This window comes from Hylobates moloch, unplaced genomic scaffold (assembly GCF_009828535.3).
Source record: "Hylobates moloch isolate HMO894 unplaced genomic scaffold, HMol_V3 SCAFFOLD_65, whole genome shotgun sequence".
Classification (NCBI taxonomy): Eukaryota; Metazoa; Chordata; class Mammalia; order Primates; family Hylobatidae; genus Hylobates; species Hylobates moloch.
This window is the reverse complement of record NW_026652340.1, coordinates 142713-154959: the sequence shown is the minus strand read 5'-3', so window position 1 is coordinate 154959 and position 12247 is coordinate 142713. Positions and strand designations below refer to the sequence as shown.

Genomic DNA, 12247 nt, shown 5'->3' with positions numbered 1-12247 from the left:
AACTCGCACACCCTCCGCGCGGAGCTGAGGACAGGCGCGTGCGGGCCGCGGGGTCCCTCTGGCGCCAGGAAGCGGCGGCCGAAGGACACAACGAGTACGCAGCCCCGGCTCAGGGAGGCTTAAAGGCTGAGATGCTGAACGCAACGCAGACGGCGGGAGCTCGGGAGCTGGGGGACGGGAAGAGGCCCCCATTTCTCAAAGAGGCCTCCATCGAGCCGGCCTCTGCTCCCGCCCGAGGGGCGGACGCCCGATCCCGGCACCCGGGACTGCCCGTGGGTCCCTGCGGGCTGGGGACCCCCTCCCGACCCGCAGCCCCCGGCTGCGCGCAGGGAAAGGCTGCAGAACGCAGAGACCAGAGAAGCCGGGGGAGGCGGGGAGGGGTCGGGGGGTCCACGGCTGTAGCCCGGCCCCGCAGTCTCGGAGTCTCAGTTTCCTTCTCTGTACCACGGGGGCGTGGACGGAGGGATTTCCGAGGCTTTGACAGCTCTGATCGCCGCGGGGCGGGGCGGGGCGGCTGCGCCAGCCCTGGTCCTAAGCCCCCAGCCCGGCGAGGGAACCCGGACGGGGATCTCGAGAGCCGAGCCCCGCGGTCCAGATGAAGGCGCGAGTGCGCGGGTGCCGGGTGGGGTATCTGAGCGAGAGCGGAGCTTCTCAGGTGGACGCCCTCAGCCACCTCTGGGACCCCTCCTGCTGGCCTTCGGGCCTGAGAAGTGGGCGCGGCTGGACAGACGGGAAACAGCCCCCCACGCACAGGTGGACACCCGGGGATACCGGGCGCGCGCGGCGCCTGGCAAGGGGAAGCTGCTGGGGACGCGGGCGGCTGCTCCCGCGGGGACCCCTTCCGAAGCGCCGCTACGAACGTCCAGCCCCGGCGACGCCGCCTGCCCGCAATCGGGCTGGCGCCGCGGACAGGAAAGGCTCGATCAGCTAGGGCTGCCTCCGAGAAGTCCCCAGCGCCCCGCCCGCACGGGGTGGGGGCTGAGAGTCACCGGGGACGGGGCCGGGTCCACAGAGCCCGGGAGCTGGGGGACGGGAGGCGCCGGGGACCCCGAGCCGTGGGAAGTCCGTGTACCCAGGCTGCCCGGCGGCTTCTCAACAGCACACGGACATCTAAGAAACGCGGAGCGGCCCAGTGACCCCCGCTCTGGACTTAGTGGCGCCGCGAGGCCCCACTCCGCGCCGCTGACCACCGGGCACTCGGGTGTTGACGATATGGGTCCTTGGGGACCCAGCCTGGCTCCAAACGACCCCGGCCCGAAGGTGTTCAGTGCAGCCAGGAGGGCGGAACCGAATTCTATCTCCCGGACGCGGTGGTTTCCCGCCCGCCTGGAGCCCCGTCGGAGGTTCGGGGACACCACGCAGGTGGTCCATCCTCGAGTCCGGGGCCGGAGCCCGACCTCCTTGCCCCTGAGCTCTCGGAGCCTTCGGGGCAGCGCGCCGGCCCAGGCGGGAGCGGGGGAGGAGGGGGCCGCGGCAGCTCTCAGAGGCGCGGGGGTGGGACGCGAGCGGAGGCAGCCCCGGTGGCGCCTCGTGAGACCCCAGCCGCGCCGCGGGCCCGGGCCGCAGACAATTAAAGCGGGATTCCTCCCCCGCTGACGTCGGCGGCGCGAGGCCCCTCCCGCGGCGGCATAAAAGGCGCGGGCTCCGCAGCGCAGGCGGCAGTGGGGGCCTGACAGCGCGGCGGTGTGGACCGCGCGGCCGAAGAGCGCGGCGCCCAGAGCGCGGGCCGCTCGCGGAGCCACAGCCCGAGCCGAGTCCCAGCCGGAGCCGAGCCCCAGCCGAGCCGAGCCGGGCCCGGAGCTCCCAGTGCCCGCAGCCATGCCGGCTGGCCGCGCCGCGCGCACCTGTGCGCTGCTCGCCCTCTGCCTCCTGGGCGCCGGGGCCCAGGATTTCGGGCCGACGCGCTTCATCTGCACCTCGGTGCCCGTGGACGCCGACATGTGCGCCGCGTCCGTGGCCGCCGGCGGCGCCGAGGAGCTCCGGAGCAGCGTGCTGCAGCTCCGCGAGACGGTGCTGCAGCAGAAGGAGACCATCCTGAGCCAGAAGGAGACCATCCGCGAGCTGACCGCCAAGCTGGGCCGCTGCGAGAGCCAGAGCACGCTGGACCCCGGGGCCGGCGAGGCCCGGGCGGGCGGCGGCCGCAAGCAGCCCGGCTCGGGCAAGAACACCATGGGCGATCTGTCCCGGACACCGGCCGCCGAGACGCTCAGCCAACTCGGGCAAACTTTGCAATCGCTCAAAACCCGCCTGGAGAACCTCGAGGTCCGCGCGCGCCCTCGGCTCCGGTTCCCCCTCCGGCTCGCTCGCCCCTCTGCCCTCCCCCACCCCGTTCCCTACCCGGCCAGGTATCCCCCACCCCCGCCTCAGCTGCGCGGGTGCCCGGCCGGTGCCTCTCCGCGCCTGCGAAGCCCCGCGGCGGCCACTCGCCCCAGCTCCCTGCCAGGCCGCTCCCGCAGTCGCCCAGAGGGGACCGCGCCGCGGGCCTTCCAGCACGGTCCCCGCGCCTCGCCTAACGGTGTGGTTTCCCCCGCCCTTGCACCCCGCAGCAGTACAGCCGCCTCAATTCCTCCAGCCAGACCAACAGCCTCAAGGATCTGCTGCAGAGCAAGATCGATGAGCTGGAGAGGCAGGTGCTGTCCCGGGTGAACACCCTGGAGGAGGGCAAGGGGGGCCCCAGGAACGACACCGAGGAGAGGGTCAAGATCGAGACCGCCCTGACCTCCCTGCACCAGCGGATCAGCGAGCTCGAGAAAGGTACTGGGGCCAGGGGGAGCCGTGCCGCCTGCCTGCGCCTGCTTGCCCGACCCTGCCTCCGTCCCAATCCCTAACAGCCCAGCTCTGCACTGTGCAAGCCCCAAGCCGCCCCCCTAACCCCAATCCCTGCACCCCTTTCTCATCCCCCGCACCCCTTCCCAGGTTCTGGGCTTCTAGTCGGTGTTTCTAGCAGGGCTGGGTGCCTTGGGCTGGGGCTGTCACTGGGAAAGGGGATTGCATAGTGCCCCCTCCCCCATCCAGACACACTCACACACTCGCTGGATTTTTCAAGTCTGATTTGTTTAATCCTCAGTAACTTTGCACAGTGGCTGTCGCTGGCCCAAACCCTCCCTGCTTAAGAAAGCCTCTCTCTCCCTGGTCCCCAGCTTCAGCGTACAGCTGGGTGCAGGCTGGGGCTGGGTGCTCTGGTTCCCCGGGCCGCTGAGGCTGTTAAGCAGGTTTCTTCCCAGCTGCCATGCCCCTGGTGTCCTCTCAGGATCTCCAGCTCCTACCCACTTCTGTCCTGAACCCCTACCGTGAGGTTTTCTCTTCTGAGTGACCCAAGCCCTGGCATCTTTCAAATCCCTGAGGTTTCTCAGTCACCAACTCAGGCCAGCTGGCCTATCACCCAGGGCGCCTGGATGAGCTCTGGAGGCTCTGCCTTGAAGTCGCAGAAATCAAACAAGGTTGTAAAAGGTGTGTGGTGGGGGTGCCCGGTGCGGAGCAAGGCCACGTGACCCTGCTCAGACCGCAAAATGTGCCGGACAGATTTAAACAGTGCCATCTTAAGGCTTGTTACGTAACTGAAAAACAGATCAGGAGAAGGAAGGACCTCAGGAGGGAGGGAGAAGGAAGGAGGGGAGATTGGGGAATGAAAAAACCCAGAGAAAGGCCAGGGGCTGGGCCCCTCCCCATCCGCCACTGCAGGCCTCAATGGGTGGGGGGAGCCGCGGGGGTGCTGCACTGAGGGGGCCTGCCCTGCTCTGCTCCCTGCCAGTTGGTTTAGAGGAGGGGGTGGTTGCTGACCAGGCAGGATGCCTTCTAGAAATAATTTTTGGCCTGGGGAACTGGTTTCTTTCTGGGCTTCCTGGCAGGACCACGGCTGCTCACCCAGGGGTTGACTAGGGGTTGTGTGTTCCTGGGCTCTGGGCCTGGTACTGGTGCCCATTGCTGGCCAGGAATGTTTTGCCTGGAGTCAGTCACACCATACCCAGGGTGCCACAGTATATGGATGGGCTATGGGGGTTGGCGCTCACTGGAGAAGTGGCCGGTGGGGAGGGAGAAGGTGGGCCTTGTGGAAGGGGAGGCCACCAGGCCTGGAACCTGAGCTGTGAGGACGCTCGCTCACCTGAGAGTGTGGCGGCATCCTAGAGCAGTCACTTTGGGGAGCCCTGGCGCCCAGAGTGCTCCCAGCTCCTTGCTGCCCTGCCCTCTCAGCAGGGCTCCAGGCAGAGTCCCTGGAAGGGCCTTGCGGGGGGAGCTGCCCAGCCTCATACCCAAGAGGCACTGGTGGGTCAGAGGCACATCTGGCCTGGGGGGAAGTGTGTGGGCACCAGGGCTTGGCTGTCGGGTGGGGAGAGGCAGGAGCAGAGCCTGCGATTGAGCGAGGAGGGGCTCTGAGCCCCGCCCCATCCTGGAATCAGGTCGGTTACTCTCAGGGTAGCTAGCCTCATTCCTCCTCTGCAGCCACCCCTACTCCTTGGGTTGACTTGGCTTGGCGGCTGTCCCCATTCCCTTCTCATGCCCACCACGCAGCCCAGTGTTGATGCGGCAGCCCACCAGGCACTGCCCCCCACCCCCATCTCTCCAAGGATGCCAGCACGTGGGCGTGACAGCCGGCCAGACCTGGAGCATGGAGAGCTTGGGTCAGCTCTTTACGAACTGGCCCTGTGCCTTGGGGCAAAGTACTTGACCTGGGAAGCCACCTGCTCTGCATCTCCAGAATGGAGACCAGAGCCTGCCCCAGCCACATCACAGAGCTTGGTGGGGACCGAACTCAACTCAGACACCAATAAGCACTTCACGCAGGTGCAGATGTCAGGACTGTGTCTTCCGCAGGTCAGAAAGACAACCGCCCTGGAGACAAGTTCCAGCTCACGTTCCCACTGCGGACCAACTATATGTATGCCAAGGTGAAGAAGACCCTGCCGGAGATGTACGCCTTCACTGTCTGCATGTGGCTCAAGTCCAGCGCCGCGCCAGGGGTGGGCACGCCCTTCTCCTATGCTGTGCCCGGCCAGGCCAACGAGCTGGTCCTCATTGAGTGGGGCAACAACCCCATGGAGATCCTCATCAATGACAAGGTAGAGCAGCCCCCGGGCTTGCAGGGCGGCAGGGCGAGGCCCCAGGGCCCCAGCTCATGTTGCATGCTAGGACAGAGCTATGGTGGCCTCAGATGTTGATGGGGCCCCAAGGAAAGTGTTTGCCAGGTGGGACTGAGGGAGGGGGAGGGTGAAGTGGGAGGAGCACCCTCACCTGTACTGGGAGAGCAGGGACAGCTGGACCTTCCCGGATGCCTCCTGGGGTGGGTATGGGAGATGGCAGAGAACGAGCCATGGGGCCTGGCCCTGCCTGATGATGTGATCTGGACTCCTCCATCAGCTGGCCTTGCAGCTGGCTTTGCCCCTCCATAGCAGGGACCCAGAGATGCTCTAGGGGGGTGAGGGGGCCTTAGAGATTTTTCCTGATTCCAAGTGTATCCCACTCAGCCCCCTAACTCTCGGAAGGAGGACAGGTCTGTGCGACCCCTTGGAACAGGACGGCACGGCAGCCTTTCCCTCTAGTGAACGTTCTCCATCCTCCCCTGTTAGCTGCAGAACTAGCTGCCAGCTCTCAAAGTGTCTCAAGTCCAGGCCAGCAGTGGTAGTCAGTGGCTGAAACCTGGGCTGGGAAGTGGATTCCACACCCTTGTTCCTGTTGCTCTTCCCCACAAAGGGCTGTGCCATTCTGGGCCCCCTTTCCCCAAGCGGAAAGGGTGTGAAATTTCTTTCCTCACTGTCTGCTGGACCGTCATCCTCCCGACCTGGAATGGCAGCGGGAGAGTGAAATTCAAGGTCGGAGGCTGGTCTGAGCTTTAAAAGGCATCGTGCTCCGTGACATCTCTCAGATCCTCGGCAAAGGCTTGCCGTGTTGTAGAGCGAGAGGGTGTAACGGCTAGAGATGGGACATTGGAAGAGAGAGGAGAGGCCAGCAAGGAGGCTGCACAGGTGTCGCACGGAGTCCTGAGAGGCAGCAGTGAACTCAGACACCAGGGATGGCTCTCCATCCAAGGGCTTGTTGTGTAGACTAGCAAAGAGGGAGGAGGGTGAGTAGGAGTGAAGAGACTGTGCACCCACATGGCCCTTGGGGGTTCCCTCAGTAGAGCATTACATTTCCTGTGTGATTCTGTGCCCCACGCCCAAGCGGGGCTGACAGACACTGAAGTCTGGGGCAGTAGGTGCTGTGAGAATTCAGTAATAGTTCTTGATATTTACTTTGCAAGTAGAGATAGGAACAACCGAGGCAGTGATTATGGCTTCTGGGCTGTACCTCTGTACCCACCAGCCGGCGTCTGTCATTCTTCTTCCCAGGTGGCCAAACTGCCTTTTGTCATCAATGATGGCAAGTGGCACCACATCTGCGTCACCTGGACCACCCGGGACGGGGTCTGGGAGGCCTACCAGGATGGCACGCAGGGTGGCAGTGGCGAGAACTTGGCACCCTATCACCCCATCAAGCCCCAGGGCGTGCTGGTGCTGGGCCAGGAGCAGGTACTGTGCTGGATGTTGTGGAGAAGGGGAGAGAGCTTCAGAACCAGAGGCTGGGAAGGGGAAGAGGAGCAACGAGGGAGGGAGGTAGCCGGAGAAGTGGTTCCCCTGAGAAGCAGCCCGGGGAGCAGGCCAGGCAAGGCCTGTGCCCTGGGTGGACTTGCGCCTGAACTTCCTGCAGGAGTGAGCTTTGGTTTCAACGCTCTCATGGCTGCAGCAACACTTTCTTTGGCATGGGAAGGCCAATTCTGCTTTTAGTGATGAATAATTTAGTTCCTGTGAAGTGGTTTGTCTCCCGTTGAGCACCTGGGAGGAAGACGAAGGGATGGAGAATCCGGGATGTCTATCCCTGTTGGGCAGCTTTAGCTGGCATGGAGTGATGTCTGGGCAGGGGCCCCAGGCCCAGCTGCTGTGGTTGTCCATGGCTGAGGGACCAGCTGCAGGAGGGGCAGAGTCCAGGTCCCCCCAGGAGAAGCTCCAGGGCAGAGACGGTGCCATGCCTTTTCTTGGGCTCCCTCAGGGGAGGGACGGATGTAGGGCTAGAGAGTCAGGGACAGGGAGATGAAACGGCACCCAGGAGTGGCCGTGAGAGTCTGTGATTGGACAGGCACAGAGGCGCTCATACCCCCGGCCTAGGGATGGGCCCCCAGACCACCTGGCGACCCCTCCACTCTCATCCTCTGTTTTTCTCCGAAGGACACTCTGGGTGGTGGGTTTGATGCCACCCAGGCATTTGTGGGTGAGCTGGCCCACTTCAACATCTGGGACCGCAAGCTGACCCCTGGGGAGGTCTACAACCTGGCCACCTGCAGCACCAAGGCACTGTCCGGCAATGTCATCGCCTGGGCTGAATCCCACATTGAGATCTACGGTGGAGCCACCAAGTGGACCTTCGAGGCCTGTCGCCAGATCAACTGAGCGTGGCAGGCCAGGCTGAGCCCGCCCGCCCTCACCCCCTGCTTGTGCGGCGATGATCTGTTTTGTGCGTCTCTTCTCTCCCTTTTCCCCAGGAATGAACCGAGGCCGTCGCCCCTGCACACGCACACGCACACAGCCTGGTTTTGTCCTCATGCACACGAAGCAGCCCCTGCTCCCATCTGTCCCTGAGGAAGCCCCACTTCTCTGTAGGAGCCCGGACTCTCTCAGGCGTGCCCCATTCACAGCTAAAGTGGGTGCTGCAACGTTTTGAACAAGGCAGAAGTAGGTGAGAGGATCTGTGTGTGCGTGTCTACATGTATGTGTCTACGTGTGTGTGTGCGTGGCTGGGGGAGGCCTTTTCTTTGAGGACATACTTCATTTCCTTCTTTCTTTTGGCTTTGGAAAAATCTCATGATGAAAATTCATATTTGCCAACTTGGTTAACTGCGCGCGTGCCTTGGGGTTGGTGCAACCTCAGTACACGCATTTGTCTTTGTTTGCAAACCTTTTTCAGAGCAGCATATCTTTATATTGACGTAATAAATGTCTTTTAGTGGTTTGTCAAAGGCCGGGGGCGGGGGCTCTCTACAGAGAATTTTTATTTTGTAATAGAAGTGAATTGTCTCTGAAGGGTGAAGGCGGGCTGTCCTGGGATGGTACCCTGTGCTCTCCCCTGGAGGAGAGGGGATGGCTGAGGACAGTGGCCCTTACCCCAGGGCCAACCAGCATCCATCCCTGCTGTTTGCATCTGAGAGCAGCATGGAGCCTGGGAGGTCAGCCTGTGTGCCCAGCTCAGCTGGCTCTGCCCCAGGACGGCCCTGCTCTCAGCCTTCCCACCTCCTCAGATCCTGCAAGGCTGGGGTCTGCCCCTCCCTTCCCACCTCTGGAGCTGTGCTGCGCTGCTTCAGCCCAGAGGGCCCTGAGAGAGGAGCGTCCCACCCACAGCCCAGGAACCCAGGCCCCAGCGCCCCTCTCCTTTGGCCTCTGGCAGTGCAGACCAGAGGGGACCTTTTAAGGAAAGAAGCCGTGTTTCGATGAAGACCTGGCCACATGGGGCCACTGGGACTTCAACCCAGCCCATCGGTGGGAAGGTCCTCTTTGGGGGCCTTTGACAGCCATATCCCTCCCAGCACACCAGGCGCCAGGTGAGCTGGTTCAGACCCCTCCAGGGGTACTCCGGAGACCTCACACGTGGAGCCAGGCCTGGCCAGGGCGGGGGCCTGAAACCCACTCCTCCATCTCACGGGGCTCACGGCCTACAGCAGCCTGCAAGCTGCCACTGGCCAGTGACACTGACACCTGACCAGTGTCCAGAACCTTTTTGCCTTTTTTTGTTCCCCGTGAAAAGCAACATGAACATTCCCTTCTAGTCCTTCCAAGGAGGGAAGAGAAGTGTATGTGCGTGTGTGTGTGTGTGTGTGTGTGTGTGTGTGTGTGTGTTGTGTGTGTGCACTGAGTGAGAAAGAGAGCAGGCTCGGGAGGCCCTGCCCAGGGTAGGAGAGGGTAGGAGGAGCTTCCTGCTTTGCACCATCTGGTGGTCGCACGCCCCTAGGGCACCCCAACTCTGTCTCCAGGAGTCTCATCAGCAAACGGCTGACAAGTCTTTCTAGAAATTCTACTGCACTGCCTGGCTCAGCTGCAGCTGCAGACATTTCTGCAGGAGGAGCAGGTGTTTCTGTCTTCTGTTCCTTCAAGGGCCACCTGTCCCCTTAAACACAGGTCCATGTTGTGTCAAGAACCTAGTGCATCTGTGTGTGTCTGTCAGTGTCTCTGTGTCAGTGTTCTCGTGGGTGTCTGCACGGTACCCGGCCGCCGTTCTGCAATGCATCACTCCCGCGGAGGGGGGTGCAGATCAGGCACCGCGCTGCGTGTTGTTGTTCAACAGTGGCTTTTTCTTAGATAATCGTGCTTCATCAGCGCCCGTCGGGTTGTGGCATCCTTGGATCTGCAGGGATCTTCTCCGTTTGCATGTTCCTCGGGGTGGCGTGTTCCTTGCTCCCTGGGTCCGACGTGTGTTCCCACACCTGCATGGACTGCCCCGGTTCTGTGTTGTGTGCCGAGTGCCACCCAGTGTTCTGTGACCACCCGTGTAGCTACTGAAAATGGCTGGGTAAGCAAGCCAAGGCTGTTGGAGGAGGTCAAGAGAGAGCTCAGTTTCCCTCTCCCCCTCCCCAGACACACCAAGAAGCATTTCTAATGTGTAGGTTGAGAACAAGCCTAAAGGATTCCCACAGCTGGGAGCCAGCGACAGAGCTTGGAGTCGCCTCTCTAGACCAGATCTAGCCCCACCCTCACTCCAGCCATCTCGGAGCCCTTGTGTAGGCAACGCCCAGTGCGGGCTGTGCGGGGTGCTCCCCTGCCAGCACCTCCGGCCAGCCCCGCCCCTGCCGATCTACTGGACCGCAGACCACCTTCTGCCCCTGTGGGCCAGGTGGGAGCTGTCCGTTCAGGACCATGAGCCATCCTCTGCCCTGACTAGCGAGGGGCAGAGCACACCCCAGTGCTTACGCCTCCACCCCTGCAGCCTCCTGGCCCGCTCACCTTCCTCGCCCCTCCTCTGACCCACCCATGGTGCCAGGGCCGAAGCTGACCTTTAGCTCCCTCCTGCCCCTTGCTAGGGTCTGAGCCAAGCCCCTCGACTCCCTCACTGTGTTGACACTTGGCACTTTGCTGGCCCCGAGAAAGGTCGATGACACAGCCGCAAATTTAATCCACGTAGTTCCCATCTACTCCTTAATCTGATTGATGTTCCCTCTTGCACTGAATAATACATGCCTCTCTCAGGTAAGCCATTTTATAAAACAAGAAGATAAAAAGCACTGTTGAGGCAGTGTTTGCTTTTGCCGAGCTGGTGTCCGACAGCTCCCTGGGTGTCCGGGGTGGGAGAGCTGTTGACAGAAGCTCTCCGGGCCCTCAGGGGCTTAGATCCCACTTGAGTCGTAAGCCTTCTTGCTTTTGATAACACAGTATTATTTCTCTTACTGTAGAAGAAAAAGTTTATTACCAAACAAGAGTATTTTTATGAAAGAAAAGGACAAACCTATAAATTAACTCAACCTATATCTCCCTTGAAAATACTTTCAGGCTCCACCAAAATGTAGAACTGAAAGCATGTATTTTGGAAGAAAGAGATACATTTTGTATGCTTTCTTTTCCTTTTGTAGATTCCCAGTTTATTTTCTAAGACTGCAAAGATCACTTTGTCACCAGCCCTGGGACCTGAGACCAAGGGGGTGTCTTGTGGGCAGTGAGGGAGTGAGGAGAGGCTGGCATGAGGTTCAGTCATTCCAGTGAGCTCCAAAGAGGGGCCACCTGTTCTCAAAAGCATGTTGGGGACCAGGAGGTAAAACTGGCCATTTATGGTGAACCTGTGTCTTGGAGCTGACTTACTAAGTGGAATGAGCTGAGGATTTGAATATCAGTTCCGACCTTGATAGAAGCAGCTTGGGTTACATGTGGTTCACACTAAGAGGATAGAATCCTTTGGAATCTTATGGCAACCAAATGTGGCTTGACGAAGTTATGGTTTCATCTCTTAAACACAGTGTGTAAATTTATTCAACAAACGATGGGAAATGTATTACTTCTGTACACAGTGGACTTAAGTGCAATTTGTTGAAAGGGAACAAGTCATTGAAGAGAAAAAAAAAGCCCAATACTTAGAGTCCCAATTTTGTCTTATTTGCCAAAAAAAAAAAAAAAAAAACAAAAAAAAAGCAAACCCCTTACGGTTGATATTGTTATAATGTATATACTGTATAATATGAAAGAGAATCGATGTATCTTACTTTTTCATTATTTGCTAACCAAAGCTGTACATTTTTCATATGATCTGCAGCCTTTTGGGTATCAAATGGGTCAAAACCATGGGACCTGCCACCTCCCATCAGCAATTCTGGAAATGCACTATTTCTACTGGTATTCTTGCTTTTTTTTTTTTTTTTTTCATTTTCTTGCTGAAATGACATGAATTGTTGAGTTTATTTTTACACAGTAAAGAGTGGAGAAAGACTGTGGTCTCCTCAGGACGTCTCTTCTTTTCCGAGGCTTGCCAATGCCACCTCCCACTGCAGCCACCCCTCTTCCCCAGCCAGGTGCAGGTGACCCTCACCTGCAGGGGGTGTGTGCCTCGCTTGTGCATTGCCCTGTGCCCTTTAACAACCCCACGCCATCTGGTGACGCTGGATGTTGGGTGGAGGGGTCTCCATTTCACAGGGGCAGCTGACACAGAGGCAGAGAGTGGCCCAGTGTTTCCCCAACTCAGTGAGGCCACTCAGCCTGGGATGTAGAGTCACTCCGCATTCCCCATCCCCTCCGGGGTGGACTTGCGGTCCACAGCTGGGTCCGGGTTCAAGGTGGCCTGGGCTTGTCATGCCCAAGCAACTCTGGCAGTTCTCTGCCGCAGCCTCTGCTAGCGGGGCCTTAGCCACGTGTGGTTGCCTTCCCACTTTAAGAGTCCCAGGCCCCTTCCCTGCACTTGTCTGAGAGTGTCCCTACAAAGGGATAAATGGCCACGGGAACGCTGGGCCTCAGGCTGAGCTTACTTCCCTGTCCCCCTTGTGGACCTGGCTTGACTCTGGATGTGTTTGGAGCTTGCGAGCTGTTCCCTCCAAGGGACAGAGTAACCAGGACCCAAGTGCCCTGGGGTGAGTGATTCCAGCACACTTACAACCTGAAGTCAGGGGACATGGAGCCAAAATCACCGACCCAGTGGTTTGGTTGGTGCCCCCCACCTCACACACACACACAGATGCACACACACACGCACACACTGGGCTGGCGGAAGGGACTGGTCACTCTGGCTTCCTGTTGGCATCACCCGGGGATTC

At 60.1% G+C, this 12247-nt stretch overlaps 1 protein-coding gene across 1 annotated transcript; it reads left to right on the top strand.

Moving 5' to 3' along the window:
• The first annotated feature begins 1443 nt into the window (after window positions 1-1443).
• LOC116463795 (neuronal pentraxin-1) lies at window positions 1444-9327 on the top strand. Its single transcript, XM_032147059.2, has 5 exons — window positions 1444-2262; window positions 2547-2754; window positions 4813-5057; window positions 6324-6503; window positions 7197-9327. The coding sequence occupies exons 1-5, from the start codon at window positions 1819-1821 to the stop codon at window positions 7416-7418; spliced, it is 1299 nt and encodes a 432-aa protein (XP_032002950.1). The 5' UTR covers window positions 1444-1818; the 3' UTR covers window positions 7419-9327.
• Window positions 9328-12247: the final 2920 nt, after the last annotated feature.

Bases quoted from the DNA above. Each gene is read 5' to 3' on its own strand.
- LOC116463795 (XM_032147059.2), top strand. From the start codon at position 1,819: ATGCCGGCTGGCCGCGCCGCGCGCACCTGTGCGCTGCTCGCCCTCTGC. The intron at 2,263-2,546 runs GTCCGCGCGCGC...TGCACCCCGCAG, and splicing joins CCCGCCTGGAGAACCTCGAG to CAGTACAGCCGCCTCAATTC. The intron at 6,504-7,196 runs GTACTGTGCTGG...TTTTCTCCGAAG, and splicing joins TGGTGCTGGGCCAGGAGCAG to GACACTCTGGGTGGTGGGTT.